Source organism: Callospermophilus lateralis, chromosome 17, assembly GCF_048772815.1.
Source record: "Callospermophilus lateralis isolate mCalLat2 chromosome 17, mCalLat2.hap1, whole genome shotgun sequence".
Classification (NCBI taxonomy): domain Eukaryota; kingdom Metazoa; phylum Chordata; class Mammalia; order Rodentia; family Sciuridae; genus Callospermophilus; species Callospermophilus lateralis.
Genome location: NC_135321.1, coordinates 56,772,303 through 56,784,763, shown reverse-complemented (window position 1 = coordinate 56,784,763; position 12,461 = coordinate 56,772,303). Strand labels below are relative to the sequence as shown.

Sequence of the window (12,461 nt, the reverse complement as noted above, 5' to 3'; positions counted from 1 at the left end):
TACAGAGAATTCCTATACGTGCTACACCCAACTCTTGGGACTAGGCACCAAGATTTATAAAATCTTCTTTTAAAATGTTGACTATCTGGGAAGAAAGGTTTAACTTATTTGTGAAAGCCACCTGAGTCTGAGCAGCAGGTAAATGCCTGAAACTCACAGGCTCAGATCCGGGATATTCCAGGGTATTAACCCAGACAGAAAGTCTGAGGCTGTCTTTTTAACAGGATTGTTGCAATACCGACATTATGGAAATGGAGTTCAGCTCCTGACCATCCTTATCTCTCCAGAATATAGTCTCAAAACAAGGGAACAGCTCATCCTAAAGTCTCTGACACTTCAAAAGCTCAGTGTCATCAGGTGGGTCTCACTTGTATTCCTAAAAGTAGAATAAGCATCTAAAAGACTTGCTTAAGGGGGACACTGAGAGGGCTATGGCAGAAACATGATGTCCTTCACTGGACTAGAGAGGAGGGACATACAAGGCAAGTGATCCTAGAGCAGAGGTCAAGAGGGAAGGTCCCTGGTAATAAGCTATCTGGGGTTACTGCAACACTAGTCAACTAAAACTAGATATGATATATTGGTGACCATTTCTGTAAAAATACATGCTACTTCTACCCCTGAAATTTCCACCTAACTGACCAATTCACTCAGCAGATCACAGATACTTGGGATTTTATATGGAAAACTCTTCACAGGTGCCGCATTTCTGAGCCAAACAGAAAATGCCAACTTTTCTCTTGGTAGGATTTGGGGGATTTTGAAATGGTGCCATATCAAATATTAGCAACATGATTCATTAGTGTGAGTGGCCAGATCTAGGAAGAACTGCTCCTATCTATCTGCAGTGCACTTTCTTCCTCCTGGACTTGTTTTTTAAAACCACTTAATCTATTCTTCTCCCCTTCCTAGCTGACATTATATTTAAACCTATCTTTGTCATTGTTCCTGTGTAACAGGCACCATCTCTTATCCATATAAAGAGCATACTTTTCAAAAGGGTCCCACTTAGATGCAGGCAGTATGTATATTTATAATGGAGTAATGAGGATATTTTTTCATGATCTCAGTTTCTTATTGATTAATACATCTCCTTGAAGCCTTGTGAATTTATAAATACGATAGGCTGAAAAAAAATCATTTGCTAGGTAAAAATCCAGCCATGAAGGAATTCCAAATATTCATCAGTGTAATGTGAAAATCAAATCTGTGCATCACCTGTGAACTATCGCAACTATGCAAACTGTTCTGTCTGATGCAATGCAGGGACTGATTATCTAGGCAGTAGAAAAACAACTCCCCGTCTCCTCCACATTCATCTGAGTGCCCCAATTGTTTGTTTAGCTGAAGATGATGAGCTACCAGCTAACTCCATTGACTCAACTCCTACCTAATCACAGCTTAGCAATAATCACAGCAGGTACAATCACAGCAAATAGCCTAACTTTCAACTTAACTCGGCAATTTCTTTACCTAATGACTACAATTCCTTTTGAGCTGGAGCAGTCACTGTGACCACATTTTTAGTGGCTAACTTAAACATTAGTTTGCTTTTTGGCAGAAATCACTGAATACGACCTGAAATAACCTCCTTGTTGAAATTTTGTTTTCAGATTCCTTTAAAAAGTTACCCTCTTCCCCTGCATACACAGGGAAGATGCCCATAAAATTTGCAACAAAAAACATCTGTACGATGCTAGGCATAGGAGTAGGTCTTCACTACTAGAGATTCTGATATTTCTCCCTCTTCTTCTGTACACTCATGAAATCCTGATGCAATGAGGAGCATAAAGTAACCTGATTTTCTTTTTTTTTCCTCTGAGGACTCTTGATTTCCAGGACCATAGAGCAGTCCACACCCTGCCTGTGCCTTGGTATCTGGGGTGTGTGCTTACCTGTTCTATCTTCCACAAGAGATCCTTCTTCTGCCGCTCCCATTCTTGACGGTCCCTGTCCAGGCGATCCAGAAGTTCTACCTTCTCTCGGTTCCAGTTCTTCTCACTGTGATGAATCTGCCAGCGCAGGTCCATAACCAGGCCATGGCTGTCAGCCAGAAGCTTCTGGTGCACCTCCCTCTCCTTCTTCAGGGCCCCTTTGCTCTCGGTGGAGGAGTCAAGCTCTCCTAAGTTCTTCTCAGTCTTTTCTTCCAGCTGTCAAAGACAAAAGGCTCAGGAACTCATTTCCCTGACCAGTCTGGCATTAAAGGGTGGAAAGAGGTTCAGCATATTTACATATGATCCCTGGAAACATGCTTAAACCAATACTGGACCAAAACCCATGGAAGAAACAAATACCGTTTTTAAAGTCTGAATTAAGAACCTTTGACACAGAGAATCACACAGAATGTTGATCAGCAAGCCCATGTACCTTCCTATGGTTGTCTTCTCAGCTCCCTTCCCAGCCTAAGTCACCACCATCTCTTGTCTGTACAGCTCTATAATAGCAAGTATCATGTCTGTCCCTATTCTCCTTAGTCCCTAGATGGAACCTGGGGATGGGACAGCAATGGAAACTAATAGTCTTCAAATAGTATTTGTCAAACACCCAGGACGCTAAATACCAGAAACAAACAAAATGTCTATTTACATCTTATGTATTTAAACTGGTGAAAAATAAAGAGAAACTTTTAAAAGCTGACAGAGAAAAAGACATGTGACGTAGAAAGGAAATAGAGCTTAGGGCATAGGTATTGGTCTCTAATGGTAGAGAGTCTAGTATTTGTCCTTCTTTCCCTGGATGCCCGTGAAACATCATGATGTAACAGAAATCATAAAATAGTCCAATTTGGGGCTGGGGTTTTGGCTCAGTGGTAGAGCACTTGCCTAGCATGTGTGAGGCACTGAATTTGATTCTCAGCACCGTATATAAATAAATGAATAAAATAAAGGTCCATCAACATCTAACAAAAATTTTTTTAAATAGACCAATTTTCTTTTTATCTGAATACTTTTGATTTCCATGACCACTAAACAGTCTATACTCTGCCTGTTCTCAAAGGAGAATTACAAAAGACTTCTCATCAGAAATTATGCAAGTCAGAGGATGATGGAGTGACATCCTTTACTGCTGGTCAAACTAGATAGAATTCTATACCCAGATATAACATACTTCAAAAACAAAGGAAAAATACTTCCAAACAAACAAAAATGGGAAAAAAATACTTGTCAGAAGACCTGCACTCCAAGAAATGGCAGAGGAAATTCCTCAGACAGAAGGAATATGATATCAACAGATGCTTTGATTTACTGAAAGAACAGGCAATGGAATTGGCATAAATAGATGTAAGTATAAAACTCATTTTCTCCTTCTTTGTAACTGCTTTTAAACATCACTAACTGGAAACAAAAATAGTTGTAATGCACAGTGTGTTCAAAGAATAGGTAGAAGTAAATTATGATGGTAACAGCATAAAGGACAGGAGGAAGGACCTGGGCCTGCTGTTGTGTGCCTTGTTTTTATACTAATAAACTATCTATTATATTTGTTAAATGCAAAATTTTAAAATATTATAGTTTTACGCTTTCTAAAGAAAGGGCTTTTTACATATATTTCCCCATTTGGTTCTACAGCAGTCCTATAGGATGACCTTATTCCCAATTCACTAATAAAGAAATAGAAGCCAAAAAGTCTTAAAGGACTTTCCTAAAGATGTGGTCAGTTATTAACAGAGTTGAAACTAGAAACAGGGTGGATTTTCTTTAATTTTAGCTGTGAGTTAATGTCACCAGTAAACGCTGCAAATTAAATCGACTTCCTTTCATTATTCATACATGAAGCTATTCAAAGCCCTACTAAAACCACTTAATAGCTTATTATCTATGTCTAAACAGATACTTTCAACTATTTTGAAATCAGTTGCTCAAAGACTTCAGCTAGCCAGTATTATTCAGAAAGCCCATCTGCTGGTATCAGGTTGCTAAGAATCTGGTCAGTTTAACAGCAAGTTCTTGCCCACAAGGGATGTGTAAGGAGAGAACAAACAAAGAACCTCAACTCTGTAATAAAGGCAAGAACTTCATGCTGCTTTCCCTCTGAATCTGAGTGGGACTCTGGCCTTCGTGGAGAGGAACAGAGGGAATCTGAGGCCTGGGGCTGGGTGGGGCAGGCAAACTCCTGAGGAGGACAATAACAGTGGGACAGTGACAGGCTGAGATAGTGACAGATGGAGGTGAAGAGCAGAAACAATGGATGCTCTTGATCAGTTGGTTATAAAATGTGTATGTGCAGGTGATGGGGTGGTGGTGGTAGTGGTGGTGATGATACTTTTCTTTCCAGTAGAAAGATAATACAGAAACAAAATAGGGACAAAACATTCACAATTAGCCAGAAGATAATTAGGAACCATGCACTTCCATAGAATTTCAATTTACTACAGCTTTCTCTGAGCAATCCAAAGTGAAAGACATGGTGCTGATGCTTTTGCAGACAGATCCCAAGTGCTCTCTAGCAATCAGCTCTTCCTCTTTGGCATCTCCTCAAGCAGTTACCGTTCCATGATAGCAAATGACTTCTGCTAACCTGCTCACAGACACAGTGATAGCAAACTCCTCTGTATCAGAACTCCTCATTTCCCTGCTCGTCTCTGCTCAGATCCCAATCCAGCAGCTGACTTATGAATCCTATGTCTTTGATAACCCCACACAATAAAGTCCCCCTTGACTTCTAAAAACAAGCCAGCATACTCCCATGACCATCTCCTTTCACTTAAGAGGCTGCCCTCTTTCTTCCTTTACTCCCCTTGCATTATAACATGCATCAGCCCCAGAGTCCAGTGAGGACTGCTGTTAACTTTTCCAGTGACATCCTAATTATCAGTTCAACAAAACTCTTTTAGCTCTTATCCATCTTGACCTCTCCAAAGCATCTGTGTTGAACTCCACTGAATTCTGTGGCCTCTCTTCTCTTGGGTTCTGGGACAACATTTGTTCCTGGACTTCCACAGATTTCTCTGGTTGCTATTTCAAGTTCCTTCTTAGAGCCTCTCTTATTCTGCATGGTTCTGGGGATTCCACTCACAGCCATGATTTCCACTACCACCTATTTATTCTCAGGTGCAGCCATGAATCACATAAAGACATTTCAGTCAACAACAGACTATGTATCTAACAGTGTTCTTGTGAGATTATATTGCCAATGAAGACACAGGCATCTTAGTTTGTCTAAGAATATTCTATGATATTCATACAATGACATCTCATAATGACAAATTTCTCAGTATGCATTCTTGTTGTTTAATGATCCATGACCATACATATGTCTTTAGCCTGGCCTGCTATTTCCCCTTTACCTATCAAGGCAGACCCTTCAAATCCAGCCTCTTCCTTCTCCAGCTCAACTGTCTTCTCTCCCTGGTCCCTGTCTTGGTGAAGAGCACTATCACCCAGGTACCCACACTAGAAACCCAAGAGCCTGCCAGCTGCTTGCCACTCACTCCACAGCATCTACTTAAAGGGTCATTAGGTCCTACTACTTTCTACTTTTTATTTATTTTTTCCTTTTAAACTTTCATGTTTACGGCTTTCTTTAAAGTAACACTATTTCTCACCTGTTCTACTGTTCCAAGACCTTTGAAGCCAAAGGTCTCCTTCTCATTACCACAATAACTGAAATATGAAATGAAAAGACCTGTGATTTCTACAGGCCTGTTGCCTACATTTATGTTCAGAGAGCACTCTAAATTTTAGTGAGGGTTTAGTGAGTGTAAAGATGCATCAAAAAGTTAGGGGTGTAGCTCCGTGATAGAGCATACAGGAGACTGTGGGTTCAATCCTCAGCACCATTAAAACACAAAACAAAACAAAACTTTTTCTTGTTCTAGTTCAGCAGTTCCCTGATCTCAATCTATAGACCCCTGGTTAATCCATCCAACTCTAATGGTTTCTAATTCACGCTCTATCTTGAAGCTGGAGTAATCTTTTTTAAAAAGAAATCTAAACTTCCATGAAAAAACTGAGATTTCAGTTATCAATTCTTTCAACACTCTTTTTTCCTCCTCATATCTGAGCTCCTCAAATGAGCCACATTCCCTTCTTCATGTTGTCCCCTTTTTTTGCTTGTAATAATAATAATAAAAAACCTCATTCTCCTTCTGCATGCAGCAACTCCCAGCCATCCTTTCTGATTCATTCTCAGCACCTACACCAGTGACTTTCCTTGGGCCTCAAGCTGAGGTGTGTGGCCTGCTTGCTCCAGTTCCTCATGGGCCATGCACAAGCAAGCAGGTACTTTCTGTACCACTATGAACAATAGCCTCACTGCACTGGAAGCCCCTTTGAGGAATGTGGTATTATTGCTGAATCCTCAGCAGCTGGAACAAGGTCTGACTTACATGTCAGTTAAAACAATCACCAACTTGGGAACTGACATAAGATGGGCTTCACTGAAAGAAAATATTTAAATTTTAGAATTAAACTGTTTTGCATGTAGGTAGAAGTGGATCAAGATGGGATGATTACATATGGACTAGCCCTAGTCCGCATTCATTGCTTCTTGGGCTTCATATGTTGAAGAAACTTCCTAAACAATTTGGGCAGAAGAAGAGGTCTACCTAGTACCAATGCCTTCTAGGTTTGAAGTCCTAGCTTTGTTTCTTGGTGTGTGGTGACTCTCCCTGAGGCTTTGTTTGTAGCAAACACGTGGGCAGATACCAGGTTGCTCTAAAACAAAGATGAAATGTTTTGAAACTGGCTTGCATCAAAGATTATATCTCCCTTCTTTAGCTACGCTTGTATCTCTGAAAATATTTAGCACCCTTTACCCCGAGCACATATCTTTAAATAGGTTTAAAGGCAGCTAATCAGAGAGCATGCTTACTCATTTCTCCTCCGTGGCTGACTCTGCATGCTGTGTACCAAGATAAATAGAGCATCCAGTGAGCATCCCCTACCAGCAGCGGACAGTACCCACACCAGCTCATGGCTCTAACACCTGATGGGTCTGACCTGGAATATTGGTATCCCTGGCTCCACACAGGGCTGTTAGCCCAACCCCACTGTTGCTGGGGTCAGGTGACAATGTAGGTGAACTGTGGGTATCTGGGGCCAGGTGGCAGTGCAGGTGAACATTGTAGGGACCAAGAGAGTTGGGGACATGAAAGACCCTTTTTGTCTTTTATCAAGACTGATCAAAAGATGTCTACTTTTTTTTTCTTTCATGACTGAGCCAATTCCTATAAAATTTTAATGACTTTATGGTTTGCCTCCAAACAGAGCCTAGGAAATAGATGATCACAGATATACAATTCTTCCTTCCCTCCTCATATTCAAGGAGCTGAATGAGATTATGAGCAGCACACTATAGGAAACATCTAACTTTAAAGGATTTCCAGGGAAGAAACACTTAAGAAAGGTTGTCTCTTGTTGTTTGATCTTAACTCTATAGCTGGGGCATGAAATCTCAGAGGATGCAGGACACTTGGGCTCCTGCAGTACTATATGGCTGAGATCTGAATCAAGTTGTTTCTTCTGGGCCTCGGTTTCCTTTGGTGTAAAAAGGAGATAGGAACTGATGGGGCTTCCAAGGGCATACAATGGAAGGTCTACAAGCTCTTTCCAATATTTTGGAAAATCTAAAGGATTAGCATTTGTTCACCTTTCTCAGAGATCACTAAACCACAGTCTGCTCCTGCTTTCTCCTGTCCAGATTTATGTCAGCTCAGCATGATGACAACTTCAAGCTGGTCATCCTCCTATGGTGAGCCCTACAACCTTGTTGAGTGCAGAATGGATGAATAAAGCTATGATAAATGCTCCTTATGGAGGCTGTGTTTCATGCTTGAGGATGGGGGAATATTAAGAAACATGAGGGGTCTGGGAAAGGCTGGGCACTAAATTTAAGGAGGCCACAAGTAGCCATTCCTCTCCTTTCTCCTGGATCAGGGCTATCATGGGAGCTCAATCTGTGCTTCTTCCCCACCCATCCTTGACAGGACAGTGGAAACATGGCGGTCAGGAGCAGGGAGACCCAAGTGCGATGGGTACCTGTTCCAAGCGGCACTTGAGCATAGCCCACTCCATGTCCCAGGCGGCCTTGTCGCTGGCATACTGCTGCTGCAGCCGCAGCCGGGCATGCTCATCTTCCCGCAGCTCCGAGCGAAAGTCTTCTAGCAAGGCCTTGAGGGCGCTGAACAGCTGCTGGTTTTCCACCACCTGTGGGAACAGCAGGTCAGTTGCCTCAGTGAAGAGTATCCATTATTTAGAAAAAGAGAGGCTCTCGCAGCCAATGGGCCCTGGGGCTGCTTCCCAGGTGCTGCTGGCAGAGAGTGCAGGGTAGATGGGTGGTCTACACTTAGGTGAGAGCAAAGGATCTCATTGCTGGCCATTGTTCTCCTGGGGACTGCTGGATCAGAAGAGGCTGAGGGAAGGCTTCGCCTGTACTATGCTGCATTCAGGGGCTGAAAATTAGGCCAATGCTGTGGGCACCTGAAGCAGAGAGGTACCCAGGGCCCCAAGGGGCAGAAATGAGGAAACAGCAGAAAATCACAGGTGGCTCTAAAGCCAGGGTTGCCAGGACACCCTATGAGCCTTCAGACATCTAGAACTGAGTTGTGCCTGCTGCTCTGCCATGGGGTTGCGCACATGAGAAGATCCATCCATTCAAGATCCATACGAGATCCATACTCTCCTCCATACATGCTTTCACTCTAGTGATGGCTGTCAGACTAGAAGAGAAATCATGAAGGCCTAGTTACTCCTATATTTATAGGGTGGCCATACTTGGACTGTGGTCACCAAAATGTTTTATCAGCGACAAGCATGGCATGAGGTTGGGAGGGTACTTTGGGTGGATCACAATTAGAACCAATAGTAAAATGCTTACCCTGCTTTCTGCAGGCTTTGTTGTGGTCCCCTGAAACTGAATTACTAGCCCTCCCCTTTCTGCCTCAGTACTCTGCACTGGTCTCACTAATCTCATGAATGACAACCACCTCTACTTGCTCATCTTGTTCCTGTCCCACCACCATTACCACTTCTGTATGCATCTGAGGGAGAGGCAGACCTAACCCACCCCCACATCTCCAGTGTTCTGCACAATCCTTGGCTCAGGTTAAGCATGCAGACATGTCTGGTCAAGGGAGAATGGGTTTTTATTACCGACCTGTTTATATCTCACATAAAAGACATATTTCCTAAGACCTGTCCAGTTTGAAGGTGAATTTCAAAACCATGATTTCTATCTTAATTGTGCCAGCATAGTTTTATATCAGAAAGGTTTGTCCAAATGAATTAAATACACTGAGTCAATTATGATTCCTTGTTAATACAGACCATGTGGGCCTCTTGTCTCAAGCAAAAAGCACCAGAGTACGTCCTGGGCTCCCAGGATACTCTTGTTTGGCTCACTTATGAAGCAGGAGGAATAAAAACTCTAAGTCCGGTTACATGCAGACAAGCTCAATTTCAACAAGACAGAGCACACACTCTCAGGCAGAAGCCCATCCTCAGTGAGCCTCACTGCCCCAATTAGCAAGGGCATGGGGTCCAGCTCAGATTCTGCATGCTCACAAGTCTTCTTAGTTGTCCTTCTAAAACCATCTAGCTGATCCCCTCAACACACACAAAAGGCTATACAAATATGAGAAGAATTTATGATACCTGGGATATGTTTAGATTTAAATACAGATAGACTAGAAAATTACTTAATATAAGCAAATTAACTGAAAACTCTGTAGTTGTCCTTGTAATTTAAGAAGTTATAATATCAGATAGAGGGCTGGGGATGTGGCTCAAGCGGTAGCACGCTCGCCTGGCATGCATGCGGCCCGGGTTCGATCCTCAGCACCACATACAAAGATGTTGTGTCCGCCAATAACTAAAAAATAAATAGTAAAAAAAATTCTCTCTCTCTCTCTCTCTTAAAAAAATATCAGATAGAGTAGACCTGTGATGGAGGAGAAAAGCCTATTTGTTAGTATTCATTGCTCTTGAGTTTTTCTCATCTTGAACAATAACTTTTACTCAGAACAAAAGGCAGTAAGAGCACAAATAAGTTATCATTTGAAAATTTCATCAGACAGAGAACCTTCTAAGGATCCTACAATCCTTCCAACCATCTGAGTATAAATAAGTTACCACTACACTCAAGAAGATAGAGGCTCATGAACTGTGTGAAACCTAAATGCAGAACAATTTTTCAGAATTCCACACCAAGAATATTTAAAAACATAAAAGTATATAAAAACCAAAATTATATAAATGCAATTGATGAAGAGGTGTTTTGACACTCTTCTTAGAAATGTACATCTTCTCAGAGAATTTGATAAAAACGTGCATTTTATGATATTTTCTTAATAGTTCCATCATAAAAATCAATACTTTTTGCATCAAAAGAATTTAAAGCATAAAATAATGAAAATAAATTTGATTCAGTCTTTGGGGCTGTCATCTAATTTTCACCAAAGAGAAAGTAAAGAACCACACATAATACATTTTTACATAATCATAACTTTCCATGAATCCCAATCCATATATGGTTCAATATGTGCTATTCTTAGCCCCTATGTCATGTGACTGCTAATAACAATAGAATCAGAACTTTATAGTCCTTTGGCAAATTAAAATTTTGGTTTCTCTGGATGCAAAGCAAGTACTTTTTGATATTAGTAGATATCAGATTCAATAAAATTTATGCATATGTAGGTCAGAGTAACCAACAAAATATCCTAAGATCCCAGGACAATATTAATCAACATAGAATGAGCTCCAAAAGTGCTTTGGGGGAAATAGAATAAGAACCCAGAGCATCCACGCTACTGGTATTTGTTATCATAATCACCCAGGAGCAGTGTGTGACATGGCAGGAATCCAGGGCAACTTCTGCTGTGAATGCACAACAGTCAGAATCGATGTTTGGGTCAATAGCTCTAGAGACCATAATGAGCCATGGGTGAGCATGATTCAAGCAGTAATAACGATCACTAATATTATTTCCTATGTGCCAGGAATTTTGCTCAATAGTTCTAGAGACCATAATGAGCCATGGGTAAGCATGATTTTTCTAAAATAAATATATATGTATATATGTGTGTATATATATATATATATATATAAAATATAAAACAGTAACAACGATCACTAATATTATTTCCTATGTGCCAGGAATTTTGCTCAGTTATTTACCTATAGGACCTTATTTACAATTCACCTCAATATGGGGTGCAAACTGTCATGCTCCCTGTTTTGCAAAAGAAAAACTATTTCTAGTGACTCAGGGATTACCAAGGTCTCTGTTAAGGAGATAAGAGCCTGGACCACAATTTAGGCCCATCACCACTAAGGTCAGACAAACCACCCCTGGAATATTCAAATTCTGACATTATATCTTGCCAAGGTTTTTCTTTTAACTTTGCCTTAGAAAAGCCATCTAATCTCTATGAAACTAATTTCATTTCCTATATCAAGGGAAATAACAGTAAGCTATCCTGAAAAAATGTTGAAAGGTCATTTTATTCATTTTTTTCCCCTGGTGGTGCCCCTTGCTGGGCCAGGCAATGGGTAAAATGATGACCAAAATCAAGTGAGGAATCAAATTAAGACTCAGACCCACTTAGATTTTTTTTAATACTGAAAATCACCTTGGATATGGAGCTTTCAGAACCTTCTGTGCCAGACGCCCAGCTGTGCAACCTTTTGGCTTGTACATTTGTGAAGTACAGGTAAGGTTCAACTCAAAAACACAACCTTCCAATCTCTTCACAGATCAGCTGATTGGTTTTCTAGCAAAGGCTTCACCATTTCCTTCTCTAAAGGCATTTCTGCCCTTCGTGGCTCATCTCTCTTGGGTAAGGCTTAAAATAATCCTAAAATTGAGATCAGGAGCTTTGTTGCACTATAATGTGTCACACTTTATAACAGGTTCAAAACTGGCTTTTAAACAATCAGACTGCTATGCAAGTCTACAATAAAAATTATTCATAGAAAGTAAAAGGGGAGTATTAGATAAGGTAATATGCCCATATATTTGTGATACAATGCCAGCTATTTTTCAGACTCATAGTTTTCTAAGATGTGCATCAGATGGAATCATACTACCATTAGCTCTACTTGGCTTGCCTCAGATCCATTAACTTTGGAGGCAGGTTTAATCTAAAGTTAAAGTAGACATATTGACCTGCTGCTATGGTTGACCCACAAAAAGCCAGTCACAAAATAGAGTTGATGGCCTCAGCCTCCTACTTACTTATGTTATCCCACACAGGCAGGGGAATTCTGCAATGCTACAGTAGCTGCCCTGACCCCCAACCATGTATGCATAGTTCTACTCGATACACAAAAGAGGGGGACTTTATGCAGCATTCAGTAAAGACAACTCCTCATGAGCAGGAAGCTGAGACAAGACCTTTACCCAAGACCTTTACCTTGAGATTAGCCAGAAACATTCACACATCCAGCAACATTTTTATAAATAAGCCATTTGTCCTTCTTACCTTCACTGTTACATTCAGACTAATTTTAAGATTCTTT

General features: G+C 40.9%; 1 protein-coding gene across 4 annotated transcripts in view; it reads right to left on the bottom strand.

Moving 5' to 3' along the window:
• Mtcl1 (microtubule crosslinking factor 1) overlaps positions 1-12,461 on the bottom strand; it is a 124,685-nt gene that overhangs the window by 15,585 nt on the left and 96,639 nt on the right. For all 4 annotated transcript variants that reach the window (XM_076836777.1, XM_076836778.1, XM_076836779.1 and 1 more), the window contains 2 exons: positions 7,980-8,147; positions 1,896-2,150 (listed from right to left, as the gene is read on the bottom strand). In XM_076836777.1, coding sequence (XP_076692892.1) covers positions 1,896-2,150; positions 7,980-8,147 — 423 coding nt within the window. The remainder of the gene's footprint in view (positions 1-1,895; positions 2,151-7,979; positions 8,148-12,461) is intronic.